Source organism: Sciurus carolinensis, chromosome 11 (genome assembly GCF_902686445.1).
Source record: "Sciurus carolinensis chromosome 11, mSciCar1.2, whole genome shotgun sequence".
Taxonomy (NCBI): Eukaryota; Metazoa; Chordata; class Mammalia; order Rodentia; family Sciuridae; genus Sciurus; species Sciurus carolinensis.
In genome coordinates, this window is record NC_062223.1 from 86789568 (window position 1) to 86817216 (window position 27649).

The window sequence follows — 27649 nt, forward strand, 5'->3', positions numbered from 1 at the left end:
TTCACAACTGAATAGAATTCCATTATTTAAAAAGTCACAATGTTCATATAGATATTTGAGCTGCTTCTAGATTTTGCAATTATAAACAATGATGCTATAAGCATTATGGGTGAACACATTCTATTAATTTAGTAGTTATTAAGTGGCTTTAAAGTTATCAGTAATCATTAAGTGGCCCTAGGGAGAGGACATGCCCTGGTTTCTTTCCTACTTTCCCAAGGAAATTTCTTAGAAAATAAAACAATGTTTATAGTCTTCTCTTCAATCATGAGTCTATCCTGCATTTGGGAAACCAAATTATTTTGCCCAAGATCTCTGTATCTTAACATCCTTTTAGAATGAAGAGCCTCCACTGAAAATGTTCATCATCATATCTTCCTACAATTTCCAGGAGGATAAAAGGCTAATTTCTGATGTGACCCTTGAAAACAACTAAATAAAAGTTAAATATTGAGTTTTAAGGGTAAATATACTTTTCAATCAGTGTTGTCCATTGAGTCTTTGGGAGGCAGGAGTTTAAGATGTTATAACATCATTAATGTATTTAAGATAATTCATATTTAGTGGATATCTGTTTGTATTAAAAACATTGGGTAAAATCATCCAGAGATAATATAGAACACACAGTTTCTACATAAAGTTTAAGTGTTGGAAAAAATGAGCATACATGAAAAAAAAAACTGAAATCTATTTCCAAATAAAATTGACTGATCTACCCTCAAGATAGCAAACTGAATGGTAGAGAAAATTCAGGATGGGTCTTTAGAAGCATTCACTAACTCAAATTTGAAACTGAAAAATAATTTTAAGTGGGAAATACAAACTTCAAGTTGCAAAGATAATACAAGTAATTGCTGCATATAATTAAAATGTACTTTTTTCCTATTCAATTTTTACCTAACTAACTTTATTAAGTCAGCTAAGTTTGTAGCAGTTAAGAACAGAATTGAGGGAAGAGGTAGATAAATACCTAATCAGCTGTAATAGTCCACTATTTTTTTAAACAAAAATAGTCTTCCAGCTTGAATAGCAGAAAGCCTTTTATAATCCATCTTCCTTTCTCTAGCTACCATCCTATCAATCTCCTTCCTTATACTACCTTCTTGGAGTATTCAAGGTCCCAGCTTGCCTTCATAATATAATTCCATTCCTTATCTCACAGAAAATGAGCTCCTATCCTTAGTCTTCTGCTAAAAATGTTCTTTGACATTAGAAAACTTCACGTTACCAAATCCAGAATCATTTCCCAGTTATTATCCCACTTGACTTTTTTGAAGAATATGTCAGTGTTTTTTTTTTTTTCCTTTCCTGGAAACTCTTTCCTTGGCTTCTATTCCCAAGTATACCAAGTTCCCTCCCTCCTCTACTGTTTTAATCTGCAAGCCACTCCCTCTTCCTAGAATGCTTTTTCTCACCCTACCTGCCTTTTCTTCTAAAATAAACTCTACTTGTCTTGCATAGCACCTTAACTGCCAGTTCCTCTGTACATTTCCCTCTCCTAAGACTTAGAACTGAATTTAGTCATTTGCTCCTCTGTTTCAGTAGCACTCTGTTTATACTTCTATCATAACTATTATTATACTGCATATTAAGTATTCATTCATATGCCTGTCTCTCTCTACTAAAGTGCAAAACTCCTTGAGAGCTGAGAATGAATTTTATTCATTTTTTTATCCATAGCACCAATGATGGGAACTCTTAAATGTCTGTGAATGAGTAAGTAAAGAAGCAGTGAAATGAGGCATTAAAAATAGTTTAAACTATGGCAAATAGATCACTAAATAATCTGTTATTTGAAATGAGAATTAAATGAATAAAACTGATGTTCCCCTGAACTGAGAAAACATCAAAACCTATGAAAAATGTAAAAAAGAATGTGTGATGTTTCTTCAAACACTAAACCCCATCTAGTGTCATGTTTTACCACTCTTTGATGAAATTACAATAGATCTGAGGAAGGTTCGCTGAAGGCAAAGTTTGATCTGCCATGGTTGACCTAAAGAAAATCTAATTGTGTAGCAAATGTTAAATCTGAGTCACTGCCACAATTATTTCAACACTGCTGCCTCCTAGCTAGCCCACACGACTAAATTAAAAGATAAAAGACTAAAAATGCTGCTAATCTTGCTTGTATCTAGCAATTACTGGGGCCCAAATACTGTGGAACAAATATTGCTAACATCCAAAAATACATGTGCACTTTTTTAATATTCCCCTTCTTCCTTCCACCCCCAGCATCCCCTCCTGTTTGAGAGAATTGACAATACCAATATTATTGGGTCGTATAAGCCATTATGTTACATAAATATCAGTTTCAATTGAAGTGGTCTTATAGTCTATTCTAATTTCTCCAGAAATGTTAAAGAACAACAGGGAGCATCTTCGGCATCTTCATCATTTACAGGGATGTTTTTACCAAGGACTGTCTGCATGAGCTACAAGGTAAAACTATGCACTCGCTGTTTCCTTTAAGTATCACCTTGGGAAAATACACACTGGACCAGATTTGTCCAATGTTTAAATTGCTCTCTGGGAAGACACTGGCCCTCCTGGAAGCTGCAATAACTGAGTGAGACCACTGGGGTACCATTTGGTAAACTGCAGCTTCAGTGCACTCAATCGCACCCTGGCGTCCAGAAAAAGTTAATGCAGCATTTAGTGGTACAAGACTACACCTTGGGAATTATATCTAGGCTGAGAGTGTCTGCCTTACATCATTAAAAACATTTGCTCTAACCTTTGCCTTCCTGTAATGACTGTTGATAAGAAATGCTCCAAACTAATTTCTAGAACTAATAGATAAAATTAATGATCTGTATATTTTATCAGAAGCAATATTGAATATTATTGAAAACTTTCTTTCTGGCAAGCAATACACTTCAAAGTTCTCTTCCCTAAAATTACTCTTTATTGAGAATAGGAATATTAATTATAAAAACCTAGAACCGTATATAATGCCTAACCCAAATCTAAAAACTACTCTATTTTTATCAAATAAATTAGGCAACAAAGACCTTAAATCAACACACAAATATTTGGTACTTAATCATGTGCTAAATCTCATGGGAATATAATGGTAAATAAAGAAGTTCTTATCTTAAAGGTAATTTTACTCTAGTGAGGGAATAAAAAGGTGAAAAACATTCTTCTATAAAAGAAATATATCGTGCATACTACAACAATTTGAAAATCTCCACTAGTCAACAACTTTATTTTTATCATAAAACTTAGTGATTAAAATATAAAGAAATCAATTATAATATAGTACTGTACATATTCACAGCATTAAATTTAGTGGTTATTTTCATAATAAGAAACAACATTATGATCATGCATAACTGGACCACTAAAGATAAAACTAAATAATTTAGCTCTTCAATTCACTTCTCGCACATTTAAAAATAATCTTGCTCAACTGAAATGAAATGCATTTCTCGGGGAATTTTTCTCATATCATTACTTACCCAGCTTCTTATCTACATAGGTTATTTAAGGTTTTAGATGATATTTTATTTTAAACCCTTGAGATCAAAATGTCAACCTCAGGCTTACTTTGCAGCATACAATATTCTAGGCTATCAAAACTGATTATAAAAATTTATTCTCATGTCTTATGTTTCATATTTTCCTTCTATTCCTTTTTTTGTACTTTTTCCTCCTTCAGATACTCAAGTATTATGGTTTGGATCTGAAACACCTCAAAAGGTTCATGTGTTGAATGCCTGATTCCCAATGCAGCAATGTTCAGAGGTGGGACTTTTAGGAAATGATTGGATCACAGGGTTTTAATGTCATCAATGTGATCAGTGGATCAGTGGAACTATTGGTAGGTGTTGGAAACTGTAGGATGTGGGACCTAGTTGAAGGGAGCGCCTGTGGTGAGTATATCTTGTCCCTAGCCCCCTTTTTACTCTCTCCTACTCTCTGCCACAAGGTGACTAACTAGCTTTGCTCTGCCATGCCCCTTCCATTCTATGATGTTCTGCCTTCCCACAGTCCAAAATCAATGGCACCAAGTGACCATGGACTGAAATCTCTGAAATTTTGAGCCAAAATAAACCTTTCATTCCTTAAGATTCTTTTCTTAGGTATTTTGTCACAGGAATAGAAAACTGACTAACATCATAATCCCCTGTATGAAAGAACTAATTAAACAAAAATTAGGATAAAAAGTCTGTAATGTAAAAAGAAATGACAATAAGCATCGAAAAGTAGATTTAAAGCATTTAAAGTAGAGGCAGGCCCCTGATACCATGCTTTCAGCTTAACAGCAGAGAAGGCCCTCACCAGAAATCATAAAATGTAGTTGTGTATGATAAATGCTATGAAAAATTATACAACTTTACATTTAGCAGAGTAGGAGGCATGGAGAATCTTCTTTTAAAATACCCAAAGTTTTAGTGGAGTACCAGACTGAGAAAGAAGGGAAAAGAAGGATAAAAAAAAAAAAAAAAAAAAAAAAAAAAAAAAAACGGAGAGCGGGTTCTCCTCCATATATCCTGCCAAACAATGGGATGAGAGCTATTATAACCAAGTTATCCACATTAAGGAGATAATATTTTAGTTTGAGTTTTGACTGTACCCACTCAATATCCAAATATAGATGTCCATATAGGACCCTCTTTTTGAGACTTAGAAAGATGGGTTATCTTTGAAGATTCAAATTTTGCAACAGTTATTTAATAAGAATTTTATTACTCCACTAACCAGAATTTTAAAATCAAACTCTATTTCAGAAATATGACAGAATGAATTATTGCAGCTTTGCATCTAGTCCCTTATATTTATAAATTGTGTTACAGCTTATAATGTTGATGTTGTTACAGAGGCATTTAATTCACACTGCAGACAGGTAAGCTAGCTGTTATCACTCCTGTTTCACAGATGAAATAACTAAAGCTCATGGAAGTAAAGTTTCATGCCAACAAAGATCAAAAGTGGAACACAAGTTTTTATGCATTCTAATTCAAATTCTAGACCTTTTTTCTATTGTACCATACAGTTTACTTAACAAGTATTTCCTTAGTTTCAAATTAAGTTTCAATTATGGTTGAAAGGATGGTTGAGTTGGTAACACTAAGTGCAAAACAAGAGTTTTGAAAATATTTTGAAAGATGAAAATATAAGTGACAATAACAAATTATTTTACTTTCTTCCAGTAGTCTTAATAAAAATATATTCAAATATTACAAATTCAAGCAAATGCTATACACAAATTTCAAGTCAATCTGGTTCATGAAAATCTTTTGGGCTTTCTTGGAAGGCAGTTTTGTAAAATTCTTGAATGGAAATCTGGACCCAGGCCTTGTTTCTCCAGCACTCCATGGGAGATGACTCAGTGGTAACATACTTGCTTACAGTTACTACAAACTCCCAGATGGCAAATCCATGGCTACAGTTGGAACAAGCAAAACTAAGAACTCTGGCTCTTGTTTAGTCTTAACAAAGGCTTCTTCTACCTCAGTATTTGAAATATTTTTATAAGGAATCTCTTGTAGACTTATACAATGCTTCCAAGGTCAAAATGGCAATTGCTCTTCTGTTCAATGCATCATGGGGTAGCACTTATCTCCATCTGCTTATAGAAGCTGAAATTCTTATAATTATAATAAGAATAATGAAATCCCTTATATCTGAAAGATGCATTGCTATTCACAAAGTGTTTTCAGATACAGAATCTGATCTTTACAACAACTCTTTTCCCCATAATGCTGGTATCCCCAAGGGTCCTGTTCATAGCTTTTTTCTTCAATCTTCACAGGCTCCCTGGGCAATATTATCTACACCTGTGATTTTAACCACCATTTATATGGTGATGGTGTCTAGATCTCTATTTTCAGCTTAGTGCTCAACTGGGAGATGCAGACCAGCATATGTAGCTATCTACTGAACAGCTCCCAGGTTCTACCACTAGAAGCTTCTACTCAACATGTGCAAATATATTCTTTTGCTGATCTGCTCTCTGCTGCAATTCTCCAGAATAACTGTTAACACCATAATCTATTCAGGTGTCCAAACTAAAAATATGTGAGTCTTAGGTTCTCTCTCTCCCTTGCTCCTTTATACAGTTAAGTCTCCCCCTTACATATTTCTTTAGTAGGGTTCCTTCTTTCTTTTTCTGCACTATTTTCATAGCTCAAGTCTTTGCCTTCTCTTTTCTGAAGAATTACAAAAGTTTCTTAACTCATTTCACCATTTCCTGTTTGCTTCCATTCACATCCAGTGCATAATGTGGATTCCACATCCAACTTTTCTGCCATCCATATGATGCTCCTAAAACCACAAATCTGGTGAGGACATTCCCCTATTTAAAAACTTCATAAAAACAAATTGGTACTGGTATAACTCTTGGAAACAGGATGAAGTCCAAACATCTTGATAGAGAATACAAAGATTTTTACAATGTTATTCCCAACCATAGTTCACTAACCTTATAGTCCTCATGCCACAGTAAGCAAAAGATATATTTCCTACTCTTAAAAACAAGATCACCATCTCTTACCACTTTTATGGCTTATGTTCTAACTTAAAGAAATCCCCTCCCTCCTTTCATTGTTGAGATCTAGTTCAAGGGTTGGGGTGTTCCTCAGTGGTAGAGCACTTGAGTAACATGTACAAAGCCCTGGAGTACCACAATCTGCAGTACCACAGGCATATGCACATTCAACATTCCCCCATGCCCTCATTCCTGGTTAGCCCCCTGTATTCCCTTAGAGCATGCATATATTATCAGGATGCCATATGTGCATACATGTTCATAGGCCCTATAAAAGTGTGAGCTTCACGGGCCCAAGAATTTTTCCCATATTTATAGCTCTGATAGTTGGCATTGGGCATGAATTTAGCTGAATCAAAGTAATACATATGCCTGAGAGACATACAGAAACATCTTTACAGACACTTAAAATCACATGATTATACAGGTAAAATTAGAGGCAGGTTACCGAATTTCATCTCACTCAACAACAAAGTTAGAATAATTTTATAGTTCTTTATCTACTTCACATGGTTTTTAATGAGAATCAAATTTTAGAGTGTGTTAAAAGTAAAAAGAGCTATAATATGTAGAAATTTTAAAGTTTGGTACATCTAAATACATAGCTAATAAAGACATAAGCCAAGTCACTCCTCCCTTCAAAAAAAATTATTGCTACAGGTGACAGGTAAAAATCATTCATACCCTTTGTGTATAAAGATTTTGGACAGATAAATAAGGAAAAATTGCTTTATTTTCAATAACATGATATGAAACTCAACTAACAAAGAAATACAATGACTAAGTTTGTGTAATGTTTAACATTGTTGAAGAATATAAGAAATAAACCAACACTGAGGTAAAATTTTAACACAATTGACAGATATTATTAAAACAATGTAAAAATACTCAGTTTTAATAATGATTCTTTAAGATTGGCACTATTGCATACCTTTAAGGAGCATGTACAACCTATAAGACGTTTCTGATAGGACAACCAGACAACATAATACATAATGGGGCAACAAATTCTATCTGTATTTTACCTACCATTTAATGAAGAATTTCTTTAAGATTACCTTTTTTGTTTCATTTTAGTTGCAATTATATGCTTTTGTTTATCTAATTACATTGTCAGATGCACTGTGAACAGAAAAAATTCCCCAAAACTTCATAATGTGTTGTTTTTCCACTTTGAAACATTAAAAAACTTTCCATAACTTATCAAGTAATAACCTCTCACCTTGACATTCATGATATGGCCCCAATTTACTTTTTTCAATCCTGTTTCTAGCACGGCTAGTCTATACTGTTTCCCAAATGTCCCTTACACTTTCCTGCTGTCACACATTGCTGCACACTATTTCTCTTGCTGAAAAATTCATTTTCTCTTGCCCATAACTGAAGATTCAAACTTTATTTGTCCTTTAAGTCCAACTATCAAAATTATTTCCTCCACTTAGTTTATCCTCCTCTGTGAAAAGAGGACAGTAAACCAATCTTAAATGGTCATTGTGAAGTTTAAATAAGTAATATCTAATACCCAAAAGAGCAAATACCATTTATTTAAATAAAAATACGAAGCAAAAAATTATTTTACATCCATAAAATAAACAGCACTTATGGAACTTACAAAGTCTCTCCCCCTCCTGCCGAAGCCCCATCTACTGTGAATATACTATATTTCCTAGCCTTTTGATGGTGAGAATAAGGAAACAAAGGAGAGTTTTACTTTATTGAGTACCTGATGTTTACTAGATTCTATAATATATAGTTCTCTAAGACCAGTTGGTTTGACCTGAATTTTTATTTGCTCAGGAAACAGATCTGGAAATTTTTCAAATTGCTTCAAGTGTCTGTGTCCAGTTTCCTCCTTTATGCTACTTCGATCTTCCCCTCAATGTTAAATATTGTTCAAGACTCCAAGAATTTTGTCCAAATGAATGATCTAATACTTCTCCTGTCAGTGAAAGACAGTTCTGTTAGTATGTGTTATTTAATACAATATCCTCCTGAGATTCTCTAATTTGAAATACAAAAACAGATTGGTTGTAATTTTTCCTTTTTCCTGTTTTAATACCTCTATAATTGTAAGATAAAAACAGAGACATAAATAACCATATAAAATGTACAATTTGATTAATTATTTAAGATAAAATTCCTGTAACCAACACTCAGGTCAAGAAATGAACTTAGCCAGCCACCACAGATTTCTATATACCTCGGGTCATTTTGATACCCCTTCTTGCCCTCAAAATTAGTCTATCCTGACTTTTATAATAATTCCTTTCTTGTATTTCTTTATAGATTATTTCTGAACACTAGAGTTTAATTTTCTATGTTTTTTCTACTTCACAGGTTTCTACTCCATAGCTGTCTTTTCCTTATGATTAATGTACTGAAAAGCATACTCCATTTGACCTGTAGACTTTCTCACTATCTAATTTTTGCTGATTGAATACAAGTGGTACAGTTTAACATGTCCCTGAAATTGAGCTTTAAGGTTACTTTCAGAACCAAGGATTCTTGGAATTATAAGCATATAGATCCAACAATAAAAATCTAGTCCATTTAAAGATTAAAAATACCTTGTACAAATCTCATTTACAATTTAAAGCTTAGTTTAGATTAAGATTCCTAATTTAACAAATTCAGCACAATTAATTGTAATAATGGAGTCACAAATAGCTAAATGTATTAGTACTTATTAGTCAAATAACATTTAAAGTATTTGTCACGGGTATATCTTATGTGATTTTTGTTTTCTTATGAGCAGAACTAAATTTCTTTTCATTTTTTTCATGAACTAATATTTTTAAAAGTGAGATTTTTATGCAAACTTAAGAAATTAACTTTTAACCTTCACCAAAATATAGCAGGTAAAGTAGGGGGACATACTTATAATAGGATAAAAGGTCAATATTTGGTAATTTGACACAGGTTGCTCATTACCCATGGTGCAGGTAATACATGCATGCAGATCCAAGGGGTGGCAATAATTAGTGTGCTTCAGATCAGAGAAGGAGAGATGATGGATATATTATTAAATATAAATATATTATCTGGGACAGGAGACATAATAATTTGGAGAAAATAAACTGACAGTTTATAAATGCTTGCCTCCTTCTGCATTTATCATGCCCATAACTCCTAAGAATATACTGTAGGCAAAACTGATATGATTCCTACCATTATGTAATTTTTAGTCTACTGGGGAATGATAATAATCAAAGAAATTCATATTTTTTTAGCAAAGTGTGGCAAATGCCTAAAGAATAGGTTCAGATAATATGAGAGTTTATATAGGGGACCAGATCTATAACAGAGAGACTGAGAAGGCTTCCGTGAAAGATGGAGGTTTGAGATAATATCTGAAGGATGAGTAGGTCTTGCCCAGATGGAGGGCTGGTGGAAGCATGCTTGGCAAGGAATACAGCAAAAGCTGTATAGGGAGAAAACCTGAACTTATGAGGAACTGTAGTGAAGAGAGGAGACTATGGTCCACATAGGGAATAGAGAGTAAGCAATAGACAGTGAAGTAGAAGTCAGACAGATCACACAAGCTTACAAAATGTTAAGGCAAAGGAATGCCACTTAACATTTTAAGCAAGTGTGTGACATGATCAAATTCAAACCTGAAAAATCTTTCTCTGGCAGCAGTATGGAAAACAGGCTGGAATGGGTCAAGGATAGATGCAGAAAGTCTCAGTTAGGAATACATTGTAGTAGTGCCAGCAAGAAATAAAATAATCTTGCATTAGAATCCAGTGGTATAGGTTGGGGGCAAAATGTAGACACTTAGAAAGGGCTAGAAAGAGCAGGAGGCATTTTCTATGGTGCAAAACAATGTCATAGAAGAAGCATACTGCTTCCAGAACATCCAAAGTTATAAAAATTAACAGATGAAGGCACTCAGGTTAGGCTGAGTGACAGTCTTCCCTCCTAGACCTACAGGGTCTTGAACCTTGACTAAGAGACTCTAGAGTTTCCCATTCTTAACCACTGTGCCATACTATAGCAGCCACCACCTCTTTCACATTGTGAAGCAGTGGAGTGTTATGACAAATGAGCACAAGTTTTCTTACTTCATAAAGACTTTGGTTTGACGGCTAGATTATACTTTTTATAAGTAATGACTTGACAAGGTCACTCAATATCTCCTAGTTTTAGTTACTTCTACTTTGAAAATTTTTAAATTAAAATCTATCTGAAGACACCTGCCTCTGTGGCTAAAACATAGTTGATGTCCAATAAATGAAGTTGAATGAATTAAAAGATGAGGTCTATTACAAATGTTTAAAAATCTTACTTCAGTATTTCTGAATATGATGGTCCTGTGTCAGCACAGGCTTTTATTTTCACGGCTTGGAAAATAAAGTGTAGGCATGAAAATAAAATGGGAAGGTCTAGAGCCAGGCTTTTTTTAAGTTTTCAAATTGTCTTCCATCCCAATACATCTGTAAGGAGAAAGGAACAAAATCCAAGACATGGAAAACTAAAACCTTATTCCATCCTTCTTTAAACTGTTGCAGATTTTTAGTGGCAAAATGAGAGTATAAGTAGACAAAGGATTTATAATCAATTTTCTGGGGAAATGGAGCCATTTCTAAATCCTTTCTTGAGAAAGCCAAAAGAGCAAAAGGAATGCATTGTGACTATAGCTACATATTTGCACTTCCTAGCACAAACTTCAAAAATGCATTTCTAAAACCCAAAGGGAATGCATGGCTCAATTTATTTTCATGGGAGACTAACTGCTGACTGAAGATGTGGCATTTAAGGCATAAACCATGAAAATTAGATTGTATGAATCATGGCTTCTTCAGGCCTACTCAATCCGCCCTTGACTGATAGGTCCAACTTCACTTATATAGAGGGGGTCTCTTTGATGAGGCAATTCAATATATGACTAACTGGATGACTTAGATAAGTGTTAAGGAATGGTATTTCCAGTATTTCTAATACATGATAGAATTTTCAAATATATGTAATCTCTCTTTCTCTCTCTCTCTCTTTGTATATATACATATACATACAGATGCATATATTTATGTATATATAGAAATGCATATATATATGCATATGTGTATGTACATATACATACATATACACATTATAGAGATAAATCACATATATTTTAAAATTATATATAATTATAAAATATAGAGAGATATTGCATATATATAATATATAGAGAGATGCATATAAAGATATATATATATTTATGTATATACAGAGAATATATGTAGTGGTACACAGAGAGACTATATAGAGAGAGTTTTTAAAGCAATTTTTATGAAATTCAATGACAATAATGGAACATCAAGAATTAGGACATAAAGAATTTGTGAAAGTATTTTAAAAAGTTCAATTCAACAAACATTTACTTTGGGTTTACTTTGTGCCCACAAATCAAGTACTTTGACTTAAAAGAGTTTATAAAACAGTCAATACAAAACAATATGTTTGAAGCTAAAATAGAGAAAAAAGTACAAAATAGCTAATTTTGTTTGGGGTAGGAAGACTTTACAGAGGTGACACTAGTATACATTTTAAAGGTCAGATAGGAGTAATCCACTGGGATTACATCAGTACAGAGCAGATGAAAAAGCTTTCAATTCCAAGAAAACATGCAAATGACCAGGTTGGCATTTCCCCCAAACAGTATAAATATCCATTGTGAAGAGTGGGTCATGCATTTGAGAGGCAGTATTTCTTAATGGAAAAAGTACTGGACATTAGCTATCTGGGCAAATCATTTAACCTCTCTGGACCTCAGTTGAGAGTTGAAACTTGGAATCTCTAAATTCCCCTTTAAAACTAACATTCAGTAATTGTGTTAAGATCTCAGAACTACAGGACTAGAAGGAGTTTTATTCATTCTATCTGTTCTCCTCAAAGCCTACAGAAGAAAGAGAGATAACCACATGAATTGTACAAATCACTTCAGCCTATCAAGGTCAAGGGCCTTTCAATCTGGGAAGAATGAACTACCTTTTGTTCTCAAGATCAGCACTGTTAAAACGAAATACAATAAGAACCACAAATGCAAGTCATATATGTAATTTTAAATGTTCTAGTAAGCACATTGAATAATGTAAGAAGCAGGTAGAATTATTAATATTTGTGTGTGGCGGGGTACTGGGTTTAAACCTGGGGACTGGTGCACCCTACCACTGAGTCCACAGAATTAATTTTAATATATTTTATTTAACTCAATATATTCAAAATATTATCAACATATACTTTCCTTGTTTCATACTAAATCTTCAAAATTTTAATATGTATTTTATATTTAAAATTCATCTCAATTCAGACTAATCACATTTCAAATCCTCAATAGCCATACATGACTATTGACTACTATGGCAAACTCTAGGAAATATCTTCAGAAACTGCTGAGCATCCCTAAGGACATCCACTTTCTACATGAACATATTGGATTGAAATTCATTGTTATAACTGAATATATAGATTGTTAAGGCTTTTATTCCCTAAAGAGTTCCTGATTTGCAAAATCATATTTAGGTAAAAATATCAGCAGAAAGGCAGAATGGAAAATAGCTTTCACATTATGTTGTTAAGAGGAGTGGACATCACTGAGGGAGGAAGGAATTATCATTGACTCACTTTCCCTAATGTATAAGACAATTATGAAGGCTTTAAAATGTTAGTGGATGAAGTCTTAGGACAAAATCCATGTCTATGGAATAGACATGAGTGTACTATTTTACAATCAAGGAAACTGAGGCCAAGACAGGCTAAATAACTAACTCAAGATCACACAAACTGAGGTAAGAGGAAGGGAGAAAAAAATCAAACCTACAGCTGTGAGATTCAAGTGGAAGGAATTTCTAGATCTAACTTTGCTTGATCACATGAAATTCCTGAGCCAACATAGTCCGAATAATCCAGAAACCCCAAATTTTTCTTCCCATCTTTGTAACTCTGCACCTAGGCATGTCTTTACAAACCTGGATTAAATCTTTCCTAAATAGTATTCAATATATCTCTCCATCCCTTCTCTTAGCTAAGCAACAAAGCTATTATGGTTTTATATTATTACTGAGTCAAAACTAAGTCCAGTGTGGCCTGGTGGTGCATACTTATAATCCTAGCGACTCAGGAGGCTGAGGCAGGAAAATAAGTTCGAGGCCAGTCTCAGCAACTTAGCAAGTTCCTAAGCAACTTAGTGAAACCCTCTCCAAATAAATAGGTAAATAAATAAATAAACAGATAAATAAATAAATAATTGACTGGGGATTTACCTCAGTGGGAAAGCACCTCTGGATTCAATTCCCATTATTTCTCCCACTCCCAGAAAAAAACTAATTCCAATACTCTATTGTCTTTTAGCAGAACTGTTGTCTTCCTAATTTTTATATTGATCAAGGCTCTTCCATGAACTTCAGAACAAAGAGTTTCTGGAAGGCAGTGTGGAGGATTTAGAAAATCTGGCTCTACCATCTTCTTGCTCTTTGACTTTGAATTTGCTAATTTACCTAAGCTTCAGTTTTAAGAGTCTGTTAAGTGGGGGTAGTAATGCTCACCTGGCAGGGTTATTACAGGATTAAAATAAGTATAAATCAAGAAATGTGTAGAACATAATAATCAATCACTGAATAAATTTCAAGTTTTTTTTTTTTTTTCCCTACAATGTATTCTGGTCATCTATGGTCACGTTATGTACGACTACTCTTTTGACTCATTTCCAATAGTTGGCCTCTTCCCCAGGAGTAGTATCTGTCTGTTTGAATAGGCTCAGTAAAAATTATACATGGAAATAGGACCTCAGGGCTTTTTTCCCCTCAGCCTACTCAATGGAATTGCAGTGAACAAGATAGACATTTTATATGCATTTTTCCTCTGGAGGATATATTATCCCTTAACTTAAGACCATGTCAAAATATTCTGCCCAGGATGCTCCTTAGGGACTTTTGGCACTAGCCATCCCTCCTACCCAGCCACAGCCCTGTATCCTGCCTCTAGCCATTTCTGTTTTACAGGCTCGGCAGACTGTGCACACCAGGGAACTTGGCTTTGTTTAGCCCTAAAGGAGGGGATAATGAGGGAAAAGGTGAGAATCATCTAGTGCTGCAAAAATCAATGTTATTGACTGCTGGACTAAAGGAAAAGGAAAACAACCTTGCTGATTGTGGCAGACAAAAAGTAAGGGAAGGGATTGGAGGTAAGCAGTTGCTCTCCATGATGAGAATGGGCAGATAACCCTGAGTGATTCTCATACATCAACAGTCTTGTCTAACCAACTCCCACCCTGCCCTCAGCCTCTCCCACTCCAATCAGTTTGCAAAACTTTCTTCCAATTTGTTTATCTGACCTGATGCACTATTTTAAACCTGAGGGGAAAGATGAGTACTTTTCACTATACTAGTGATACCTCGATTTTTCTTTAATGTATTTTGAATTTTGCTTATCCACTATTTATATTAAATGAACTAGTCAATTGCTTTCTAAATATTTTATTATGGAATTTTCCTTAGACAAAATGGTATTTTTTCCAAGTTAAATTAAATTCAGTAATTCATTACTCCCTACATATAGACACAGATAAAATTCTTAGTAATGACTATCCTGGAATGGAAGACAATGTTCATCATGTAAGGAAGACTCCGTTATTTACTTTAAAAAAAAAATGAACTGAAGAGATATGGAATTCACAAGCTAGTGAAGAAAACAAACACTCACAAACATCTCCAATGCAAGGAATGCTCAACGTTTACACTAGAAATATAAAGTGATAAAGAGGTAGAAAACAGAAAAGGTCTATCTGGGAGAAGAAATTAACTCTCAGGGTCTCTATGAACTCCAGAGTTATTGTATACAGGAAAGAAAAGGTGAATATTTTTTCTGTACTGAAGTAACAGACTGAGCAAAAGCAATTAGAAGGAAATCTAATAACTAATATTTTTTAGTTACAAAGTAATTTCATACATATTATCTTGTTTATACTTTACAACAATCTAATGAAAGCAAGGTAAATATTTTGGTGTTGTGTTACAACATCTTTCACAGGCAGAAAACACTAAGTGCATCTCTTTTGGTTTGTAAAATTAATATTTAAATTTAAAGTAATAAATTCAAAAACCTAGATTTTACTTAACTTTTTAAGCTCAGCTTCTAATTGCACTATTCTACTCATAAATCTAGCAAGATTTTTACAATTGCCATTAAGAGAGTTTTTATGACTTAATTAAATTCCCTTTTAACATTTAACCTATATTTATACGTTTAATATGTTAAATTTCCTTATTTAAGTATTTTATCTGAATAACAAACCTTTCCAATTATTCATATAATTTCTTTATACCTAATAAGTGAAACTTAAAATATGAGTTTTAAGCTTTTTTTTATATGTCAACACAATTTGCAAGTGACAAGATATTTTATATTTTTCATTTTAAAACTAGGAGAATGAATCAAATCCTTGACATTCTTTAACTCATCTGTTAAATATTCTAATATGGCAAATTCTTTTAAAAAATCACATATCATACATTACACGTGTGCAAGTATTACCCAATACAGAAATATTAGTAAAAGGGTTTAATTTTCTTCAACATTCTATCATTATTCTCAATTTTTTCATGCTTACAGACATATACCCACCAAAGAAACAAACAGGCAAATTTTACGGTTGGTTTCCCAAGAGATTTGGGGGTTTCATATTTAGCTGACTGAAGCTATGTCAGTTGAAGTCTTAGCTGAGAGATGTGGAACTGCAGATTTTGAGGGTGGTTTCTCTCATTTTCTCAACTCTAAAACTAAATTTTGTTTTGCAGTTGGTATCTCAAAATTTTACAAGGGATTTGATTCCTAGCTCACAGTTTTGGGATCAAGATGAGCCATAAGGGAATTTTCAGTTACACCACCAAGTCCACGGTGACCATCAAGCTTAAACTAAACTTCATGGCTTTGGTTAGCATTTCATTGGCTTTCTTAAAATATGTGAACCTCTTCCAAATGGATCCTGCATATCTCTGAGGCTTTGTCTACAGCCTTGCTCATGATGTGCCAGACATTTATCACCATCATCTCAATTACACCATTCAGAAACTAAGCATCAGAAAAATTGATTTACTTATCTAGAAGTATTGCAGACTACTCTGTAAATGCAGACAAAGGCCTTCAAACTCAGGTTTTCTGTCAACCTGCCTCTCTATTCACAACAATTCTAAGGCTTTAGTAGCAGAGGAAAAGCATGACTGGAATGGACTTGACTGTGTGTGCTACATGGAAATGGCAGGAGATGGGGGGGAGGGGTGTGGTTGAGGCCGTTCTTGAGAATGGAGAATTTTGATGGCAGTGGGAACACAGAAAGCTCTTGGACAGAGAAATGGATGGCAGTTCTTATCTGGGTTTGAGAAAAGTATGGAGCCACGACGGTGATGATAAATTTGGAGAGGAAACAGAGGGAGACTAGGGAAGCCAATCAAAACGTTCCCATTGCAATACAGGGAGAGATGAGGCTGTATACTAGGAAAGGAGAGGTAGAAAGAGGCAAGGTAGAAGTCATTCAGAGGTAGACTCTGCAGGATTTGTGGATTGATTTGATTTCCACAGGAACTGGAGAGAAAAAATGATTTCAACATTTCTATTCTAAATGCCTAGAGAATAGTGATAATAAGGATGTTGTCTGCTGGTTTCTGTTGAAAAGAACCTTTAAAACCCCAGCTCAAAGCATATTATTTGGCTGGAATTGGTGTAGAGAGAGTGTTAAGGGACAGCTAGAGAAACATTTGCATTAAGCATACATTTTCCCCATTTAAAGTACAATGGCAATGATCCTTTTGTAACTCAGACTCACCATATATTTTTTCCAAACTGCATCTCATTTCAAAGCTATTCCAAGGTTACACTTGAAAGCTTTCTATCTTCTGCTGAAAAGTAATGGTCTGAGAAAAACAATGCTTTCAGTTCCTACCTACCCGTTTATTTACTTTTCAAATAGGAAAAGAATAAGCTTTCCTATTATGCAACCATTATTTAAAATACTTATAAATAATTATGAATAGCATGAAAATGTTCTTCAGACAAAAACACAAGTTACAAATATATTTTGATCTCAAACACATACATATGTAGGGAAAAATTAAAAGAAACTTGCTAAAAGAAGCAAGGTTATGAGGAAGTATCTTTTTGTTCTTTTCTGTAATTTCTATAATGAAAATATATCTTTTATAGTCTAAAAATAGGAAATATATACTGACCCATTTAAAACTGACTTCTTAGTTCATTTTACCTAATGAGTCCAGAGGAGTGCAGCTTATAAATTAATCAACTAAAAATTCAGCACAAATGCAAAGGGTTCTTTTTTAGTTACTACCAAATTTAGAGAATTTGCTCCCTCCCTTCCAGGTTCACTACATACCCCGTTGACTCAGTTTCCTCTTTCAATCTTGGTATAATATTAAAAAATAAATAAACCTAGGTAGACACTTTTAAAACAAATAAATAAATTTATGTACAACTTTAAAAATATCTAAGTCTACGTATACACACGCACACACACAAATAGCAAATAAATAAAATTAGACCACAGAATTTTCTCCTACTGCTCACCTTACCTTCTTTCATTTTAAAGAAAGACATTCCTGCCCGGTGCAGTGGCCCACACCTTTAATCCCAGCAGCTTGGGAGGCTGAGGCAGGAGGTTGGAGAGTTCAAAGCCAGCCTCAGCAAAAGCGAGGTGCTAAGAAACACAGAGAGATTCTGTCTCGAAATAAAATACAAAAAAGGGTTGAAAACGTGGCTCAGTGGTTGAGTGCCCCTGAATTCAATTGCTGGTATCCACCCTCCCCCACCAAAAAAAAAGACATTCCTGGGCTAGGGAGGTCAGTGGCAAAGAAATTATCTGATATGTGTGAGGAATTAGATGGGATCACAGCACCATGAGTGGCAGGGCTGGGGGAGACATTCTCTCAGATTCTTTTAAATTTTGCCTATTTCCAAAGCTTCAAAGTCTAAACAGAAAGAAAATATTTAATTTAACCTTGAGAAATATTTAGTGCTAGACCCTCCCAAGGTCAAATGTCATTTCGTCTTACAGTTTAACTTTCCCTTTTCAATGCTGAAAAGGTAAGCTTTCTAAACAGAAGTTCAGTACTCATTTATCCTGGGGAGTTTTATTATGTTATTTATTGTACTAATAATAAGTGTAGACTTTAGTAAATTGGTCTTTCAAAGAGTGCTCATACCTCAGTTGGTTATGAATTCTTAGGTGTAAGCAGCCCTCCTCAACCCCTAGAGGATATCCAGGGGAGGATATAGGTTATCAGACCCATGAGGATTCTTCCAGGCTCTGGCTAATGGAAGAAATTATGACACACCCAAGTCAAGGGAAACTTGAATGTGCTAGTAAATTAGAAGAGAGCCCAAGAAGTCATTAGAACTAAAGAGATACAATGTAGCCCAGTTGGAGAAGGGAGTCAAAGGCCAGAGCCCTGATTAAGACTGAAAGAGGGGTCCTTCCTGGTATTGGCCTGTCTGATTGGTACCTGTGCCCGGCATTTGTCCCAGTACCACCAGTTACTTACTGTAAGCCTCTGGACAATGTACTAAGTCTCTGTGGCTCAGTCCCTGCACATGTAAAAATGGGTTTAATAACAAAACCTTTCATTAGAGTTATTGTGAAGATGAAATGAGTGATGTACACAGTGCCTGATGACATTCTGAGTACACAACAAATATTAGCTATTGCTATTAAGTTTGCTGAGGCATGCAGGTGGGTAGGCTAGACCATAAGGAACAAGCCAGTGAAGTAAGCACTGAATTTCCAAATGAATATGCTAGTCAGCAAACAGACCAGGCTCTATGGTCAACTTCCTGTATTCAGTTCAGACTTTCACATATTTCCTGCTAAGTGTTGGCTGATTGCTGTAATTTATCATCTTTTCATTAGCATATTCCTAATTGAGGTTGTATGCTTCTTAAGACAGGGAGCATGTTACAGTGTTTTCACATTGTGAGTTATGACCCATTCGGGTCTCCTCAAATTCATGAAGTCAGGTAAATGGGGGACTCTGCTATAAAGGGGCAATATGAATTATAATTTCTCAATAATTTTTTCTGATTATAATACTTTTAGTTAATCTTAATTGACATTATAAACAAAGAAATTTTTAAATGTTAAAGAAAAATAATAGACAATATCAGAATGCATAACTTTTGGTAAGGGTAAGTGTTGCTTTATGAAAATTTTATTAAATTACAATTTTAAATTCCTTACCATGTGTTGCTATCCAAAAATCTGGAAAAACTTCGAATCTATATGTTTCTTAGTCAACTATCAGCAAATTGCCATCTCTCAACAAATTTGTCGACTTGTCTTAATTTGAAACGTAGACCATAAGACAGTATTTCCCAAACTTGTCTTATGAGTTACCTACTGTCATTTCTAGATTCCCAGGCTGTTTCCCTCCAGCTTCTTATGTTGTAGAAATACTGTCACAAGAAAAGCATCAATTTTCTATTGGAGAGGAAATTTACTGAATGCAGAATCTTTCCTCCTGGTCATGTATTTATTCTTATTTGATATTACACCCAGTCCAAAGAGGCACTTTTTAAGTAAGTCCAGCAGTTTGTGGCTAACAATTCTCCCATTATCACTCACTTAGCAAACATTTATTCACCACTTACCATGTGCAAGGCAATGGAAATACAAATATATAAAAGACATTGTTCCTGCCCCCAAGTAGCTTATAGTAGACTCATGTAAGGACTAGGAGAGTGTCTCCAGAGGATCAGCTCTGATGCCAAAAAGAAAATAAAACTCCACATCTACATGTGCAACTAAAGTATTTTTCTCTAATACTAATCAAGAGCTGCCACATCTGAGGAGAAATTAGTATCGGGGCAGGAAAAGACAAAGAAGATAGAGACCCCAAATTATAATTACACACAGAATTGGACAACCTGGCCCCATTCCCACTGATTCCAAGCTATTGTTACCATTTCTCACCTAATTCTTGTGGGAAATTTTAACTGGTTTCCCTGACCCTACCCTGCCCCCTTAAAGCCTGTTTTCCACACAGTTAAATAGAGTGTTCTAATTTAAACATTGATCAAATGATGTGATTCATCTACTTAAAACCTCTGACTTCCCATCTCACCCAGAGAAACCTTACTTACAAGACCTAAATGATTTGCTTACTTTGATACTTTTGTGACTTTTCTTTCCAGCCACGGTAGTTTCTTAATATGCCAGGAAAGCTGCCACCTCAGGGCCTTTGCACTTGCATTTTATCTTACCTTTGCCTACATAGCTATTCCCCTTATATTCATTCAATGTTTACTCAAAAATTATATTAGTGAGTCCTTCACTAACCATCTTAGCTAGAACTATAACCTATCCTCTCCCCCAACACACACTTCCAATCTTGTCTCATGATTTTTTTAGCACTTATTATTACATACTATATATATGACTTAACTTGTCTTGCTTATTATATACCTATTTCACTAGCATGTAAATTCTATGAGGGCAGATCTTATTGTCTGTTTTGTTCCGCCCTTCATTTATAACACCTTATTCAGTGCCTGAACCATAATAGATGTTGACTAAATATTTTATGAATGAAGGAATGGAGAATACATAAGAACCTTCAGACCTGACTCAGGCTATCATTTATTATAAAGAAATCTAAAGAAGGAATGCATATGTAAGACATATACAAATTTATTGTTCACTTAATTCCTTATGTTATTTTTAAAAAAGATTTGAGGTATCTGGGACACAAGAATAGTCACAGTTTGCATTTCTATACATTATCTTTTTAGAAAGGTCATTAAAAATATATACAGTGAAACAGACCAGATTTAAAATCTGGTTTCCCTGGAACTGAATAGTTGCAACACTAGGCAAGTTACTTTTGTTCCCTAAACTTCAGTTTCCTCATCTATAAAATAATAATGATAATAATCTCACATGCTAGGTCACTGGGAAGCATTTTCAGGGAATATGAGCAAAGTTTGGGTACAGTCTGTGGCTCACACCAAGAACTTCACAAATGGTAATAATTATTGCTATTGTTCAGTATAAAATTTTATTCTTTATTAATTAACTCATTTTTTTAAGTTTTGAGTTAAAGAGCTTCATTAGAAATTATAAATCCAACACATTGATAGGTTTATGTAGCTTAGGTATTAAAAAGCCCAATGTACTGAGTGGGCTCACAACCATTTGGAAACTATAATGTGGGGGTCTAGTAAGGGATTAATGCATTATTGGCATCCTCAAAGAGATAATTATTCAACTGGAACCCTGACAGGAACCACCCCTGATTTGTCATGAGCCATAGGCTTATAACTCCCATGAGCCATAGGTGTTACACAAACTGTCCACACATTCTGATTCATGATCCCACAAGCCCTGCCTACAACAAATTATGTGTTTATTCAAAGCATCAATATGTGCAGAGCATCACAGGATGTAGCAAAGAGTAGGTGTCAGCAGCATAAGGAGACAGAGTTTCTGAAAGTTTTCCTTTAGATCAGACCATCGATCATTTTTTGAATTCTTGAAACATAAATAAGCTGTAAGAAAAAAAAATGAAGAAAATAGTATATAGTTTCTGCTTTCAAAATGCTTAAAGTCAAACTGGTGGTGTGAAAAATTCCTAACATAAGCAAAATTACCTACCAGTATAAGATAATAATGTAAGTAATGATGTAAGGCAATATAAGATTTATTGCCATGAAGATGAAGAAATTGTATTCAGTAAATTAAAGGAGGGAAAAAGCAAGGGAGTTGATATGACTAGGTTCTGCTTATAAAATAGATACCTCCACTATTTCTTAAAGGAAGAACAGAATACATTCAACCGTAGCCATGCAGAGAAGGGATTCCCATTGTAGGATACAATTCCAGCAAATGCTCAGATGCAATTAAGGTGGTGTATTTGGAAAAAGCAATTTTCCTGAATAAATCTGGTGAAGATGAGTGTGATGAACATCTGAATTCTAGAGGGTTTAGGCATTCAATATATTGTTTTAGTGTGAATTGTTGATTTCCTCCAACCTAGGTCTACAACCTGGCTATATATATCCAAAAACAGTGAGTGACTGAGTGCAAGTGGTTTCTGATTGCCAAATCCAGTATTCAAGTCCAAGCCTTATGTGACTTCAAAGTCTATGACTTTTTTCTTTCTCTCAAAACAATTTAAAAGCATTGGGAGAAATAAGTAATTTGGGAAGATGAGTGAATTTTGAAAAAGAAGGCTGAAACTCAGTTTATATATTTATTTAGCAAATATTTATTGAGCACCTGCTCTGTACTTGCTTGCCATGGTTAATTGTGCTTATGCTCTGAAGATGAAGAAATAAACTAAAATTCCAGTTTCTATAGAATTTACATGTTAGTGTATGTAGCTGTGTGGTTGTGATGATGATAGTGGTGGGGAAGAGATATTAAATCCAGACATGTTTCTCATCAATTAAAGTATCTCTTAATTGGGGTCAGTTTCTAGAATTTTCTAATGAAAGCAATTCTGAAAACTCACTGTTATTTAGTGGCTTCTACTTTATCAATTATGAGTTAATTGAATTCTTACTGTACACTAAGAACATTTTTACAGTGTTTACATGCCTTATCTCACATAATTATTACAATAGCTAAGAGCTATTGTTATCCCTATTTTGCAAATGAAAAAAAACACTGAACTTCAGATAGGTTAAAAAATGTTCTTAAACTATGCAATAAATGAGGAAAACAGACTTAAATGCAGATTTTTTTGTGTGATCCCCCAAAACCCATGCTTTCAAATCACTGTTACACTATTTTACTAAAAGATTCTTATATTTATTCTCAAGCAATTTTCAAACAAATGAGCAGAATTCTTGAATCTAGGGGTAAGCAGCAGGATTTACTGGAAATAACAATGTCAACATTCAAGAGATTTGAACCCTGTCCTAAGTCTGATTCTGATATATAATGGAACAGAGTAACTGGACCTTTCTTCTCCTGAACTTAGGTTTCTTATCTGTGATATTGGTCTAATACTTGCCTTTCATGTTTTTGGGATTGTGGGTGAGTATATGTTTGTAATACCAAGGAAAGGAGGAAAACAGTGATTCAGGGACCAAAATTACTTAGGAAATTATCATCAGTATCATTACTTTTTAAAATAGAGTTATTTCCACAGAAAAAACAATACAGACTTTTGATGCAATAAACTTCCCAAGTTTTCTCATCAAAGACATAATTTTCATAAAACATGGTCAATATCAGATGGAAGTGGAACTACACATCTGCATAATGGTAATCACATTGCTTCTTTTTGTGTGAGCAAGCAGAATCAAATTAAACTGTTCAAATTGTTTTCTGAAAAAGTGAAAAAGAAAAGCCAAGATGACATGAATCTTTATCACTCAAATAACTAAAGCTAACATGAAAACAGAAAAAAGAAAAAGAAAAAAAAATGGTTAATTTTATTTCTTTGCCTTCCGTAGAAAGCCCTCATTCCAGAAAATATGTGGCAAAGTAACACAATTTTCAACAAGTTAGATTGCAATGATTGCTCAGTCAATTCTTTTAGTTCTGTTCAGTCTTACAAGACTGCATACTCCATCCATCCCAAACCCTTTGCAGTTCTGCAAAGTGTTCTGCTTCTTAGCTCCATACTTCTGTCACTGCCTCTACCCAGCATCCCAGCATGCCTTCCTCACTCTGAGCTGCTTGGCAAGGCTCCATTAGCTGTCAAGATTCAACTCAAAGGTGACCTCACAGTGAAACCTTCTTGACCAGACTAGGTAAAGCTAGCCTGTGCTTTGTTGTTGTTTCTGTTGTTCGTTTATTTTTTTCGCCTATAATAATGTCCTGCTTAGAAATCCATTAAAGGTCCTATAATATTTCAAATCACTTATTTGTTTATATGTCTGTGTCTTGTCCTAGACTGAAAGCTTCCTGAAAGTAAGGACTATTTTCTATTCATCTTAGTAATAAGACTTTAGCACAATAAATCATAGTTGTCATTCAAAAGGTTTTAATAGACAATTGAATAAATGGTTACCCATAAGTAACACTCTCTGGTGTGTGTGTGTGTGTGTGTGTGTGTGTGTGTGTGTAGTGGTCCAGATTTAATATCTTGATTACTACATGAAAACACGTAAATATAACACACCATTTTCAAAATATCCTTTGGTTTTAATATTTTATAAAGGCTCAGTTGACAAAATAATCATTCTAGAATAAAATACTGTGACATTAGTGGTCTACTCTGTGTGTAAAAACAAGAGAAGAAATGTTTCTGTCTTTGACTTTTGTCTAACTTAAAGTTTTATGTCATTGCAATAATAATCATGGCAAACTTAAAAAAAACTCACAACAAAGGAAGACTTTACCAGAACCAAGCAAATAGTTAGGTACAATAAAAACACAAATCAAACACCTTAAAATATAAAAATAAAACTAAAATTATTAGATGAGATTTTTAAGGCACCAACCTGGTGAATGTTCAGACCACAAATAAACTGCAGATTCTTTCATAAACCTTGCTATTTCAGAAGGAATATATGTAACGATAAAATAAAATGATAAATGATTCAAGAAAGAGTAAGAGCTAATTATTGAAATTTATGAGCTTATTTGAAAGTGAAGTTAATCTATTCATATGCAAGAAGGTTACATATGTTGTATGTGGCAATGCATATGGTCTCAGTTTCTACTGATGAAGTATCTGTATCTCAGTACAGATTAGCCAAAGAACTAAGAATTTGTTATCCAAAAGTCATCTAAATTTAGGCAAGATATTATTAGCAAAAGTTCTTTCATTTCTTTACTTATGAATGCAAGTGTCTATAAAGACAATTGTAGGTAGTTATGAGTAGAAAAGGATTTCCCAAAGCCCATATCAAAGGAACTCTGGACTAGGTTTTCCTACATTTCTGAAATGTAACAAGGACATACAATTTTTTCTTAATCTAAATTATTTATGGTGCATCTTCTGAAGAAAGCACTTTTCTTCAGAAAAGAAAATGAGGAGGGAAAACATTAACAATTCACTGAGCTTACAAAACTATGAATATCATGCCCATAACTTGGAATAGGAGATGGTGATGGAGAAATCCAAGTTGATATTTGGGTACACTCTCCACATTTTTATATATTTCTTTCCATGTTGCCTACTGTCTCCATCCTGATGTATGGAAAAAAAAAATGACTACTGAAGTTAATTTTTAAGGTAGTAAAAAGTAAATTCTATAGAACTCTGCAACATGATCCACAGAATGCTTTCAGGCTATCGTTGTAAAAGAATTGGTCCTCAAAACATAAATACTACCTGTTTGAAATTCAAATGAAAAACAAAAAGGCTTTCAAAAGAGTGAGCAGCAGGAAGTTCTTTAGTAAAACTTGTAAACACAGAAAATGAAACTTTAGTACCCAGGCACTAAAACACTCCCACCAGCCAAATAAAAGGGGGAAGCACTTTCCATTGTCATGTTGTTAAAGATTCCTATTTTAGGTATTAAGTCATAACTGCCTCTTAATTTTTTTTTTTTTTTTCTCACAGGCAATCACTTTCCTTTTGGACTTCCTTCAGTAAGAAATACAAGCTCAAAATGTTAACTGAGGATGTAATTCACTTAAATTATGCAACTGGAATTCCACAGCTGGTCTATCTGGCTCAGTGCTGAATGAACACAGTGTCAGAGAACCTTTCCAATAATAATATCCTCGTTCATGACCAGGGGTAAATCTCCCAAACTTAGGCTCAACTTTGGAAGCTCATTAGCTACAGCAAGTGAATGTCAGAGGGGTGACAGCACCGGGGCAGCAGCACCCACGCAGCCAAAGCAACCAGTCCACCCAGAGCTGAGGATTTGTGTGATTAACAGCACCAATTCCCAACGATAATCATTTGTTTGTACACACAGGATGGCCAGGTATCCCACAGATCACATTCTAATGCCATTACAGCCACTACATTTAAACCCCCGGCTCCTAAACAATTAAGCTGCATGAACACAAGCAGCTCACAGCACTTTTAAAAGAAAGACCAAATCCTCATTTAAAGCATGCTCTATAGCTTTTCTTTCTTTCTTTCTTTTTTTTAAACCTCCTCTGATTTCTTGATTCTGGCCTACCTAAATAATTTTCAGCTTTTCCTTCCCCCTTTCCACTCCCCAGGCGTGAGCGTGAACCTGAATTACAAACAGTTAAACCTGAAGGTCACTTCACAGCAGCGTTCCTACATGCTCCCCCAGCGAGGCTGCCCGGCAACAATAAAACAAAGCCTTTGCAACCACCTGTAATAATCTGCCTGCTCAGCCAGCAATCCGAAAAGTCCTGGAGCTACACAAGGTAGACATTTTCTGCAGCTGGTTTAACATGTATATTGTGCCCAGTTGCCGACTCGCCTCCTCTTACCTTCACGTTAGTCCGGAGTGCACAGTAACATGCAAAGAACATTGCAGTAAATAAGGAGCATATGGACCGGTATTCAGCTTCTCAGCACAGCGCAAGCCCCACACACACGATCCTGGGCATGTGCTACTAAGGAGCATCCGTTCCCTCTGTCAGTTTGAAAATGCATTGATCTCTGTTTTCTCTGACTACAAAACGACATGTCTTGAAGGCACTGAGTGAGAGCTCAAAATCTCTTCATTGGCTATATATAGCATTGTGCCCAGTAATTTCAATTAGCCGAGAATTCAGCATCTCAAAGTTGAGACCTCAGTTGCTTTTCCTTCTAGCATTTTAAATCACTGGATTAAAAAAAAAAAAAAAAAAAAAAAGGAGGGGGGAATGAGCTCACCCAGGAAGGAGGGGGGAAAGGTGAAGAATTGAAATTTAACCAATGAGTTACTTATATTTCTGGAGAGCCCCAGTGTTATCCTATTAGATACTTTACAATGGGATTGCATCGGGCAAACTGTAAATGAAGAGGAAACCCTTTTCCCTCTGGAGGTTTAATAGGAGCTCTGCACTATATTCCAGGCTATTCTGATGCAGCACCCTGTTTGGCAAATACTACAAATCACTGCAAACATGTCTCATTCTGCTTCTCTGAGTGGAACAGAACCAGACAAAAGATCCACAGTCTCATAAAGTCCCCTAAAATGTGAGCTGGGTTCCCCTGGGGTGCTCTGCAGTTTCAGAGCTAAGAAGTACCACCCTCTGTTACTTCCCTGCCCTGTAATAGCTGTTATATCTTCCAG

General features: G+C 34.8%; 1 protein-coding gene across 5 annotated transcripts in view; it reads right to left on the minus strand.

The window, feature by feature from the left end:
- Positions 1–27649, minus strand: part of Dlg2 (discs large MAGUK scaffold protein 2) — a 2079243-nt gene that overhangs the window by 1344787 nt on the left and 706807 nt on the right. The window contains exon 1 of one of the 5 annotated variants that reach the window (XM_047516984.1): positions 26859–27134. The exons of the other annotated variants lie outside the window; for them this stretch is intronic. Within the exon in view, the coding sequence (XP_047372940.1) occupies positions 26859–26900 (42 nt within the window). The 5' untranslated portion in view covers positions 26901–27134. Of the gene's footprint in view, positions 1–26858; positions 27135–27649 lie in introns of those variants that run through there. 5 annotated transcript variants of the gene reach the window in all.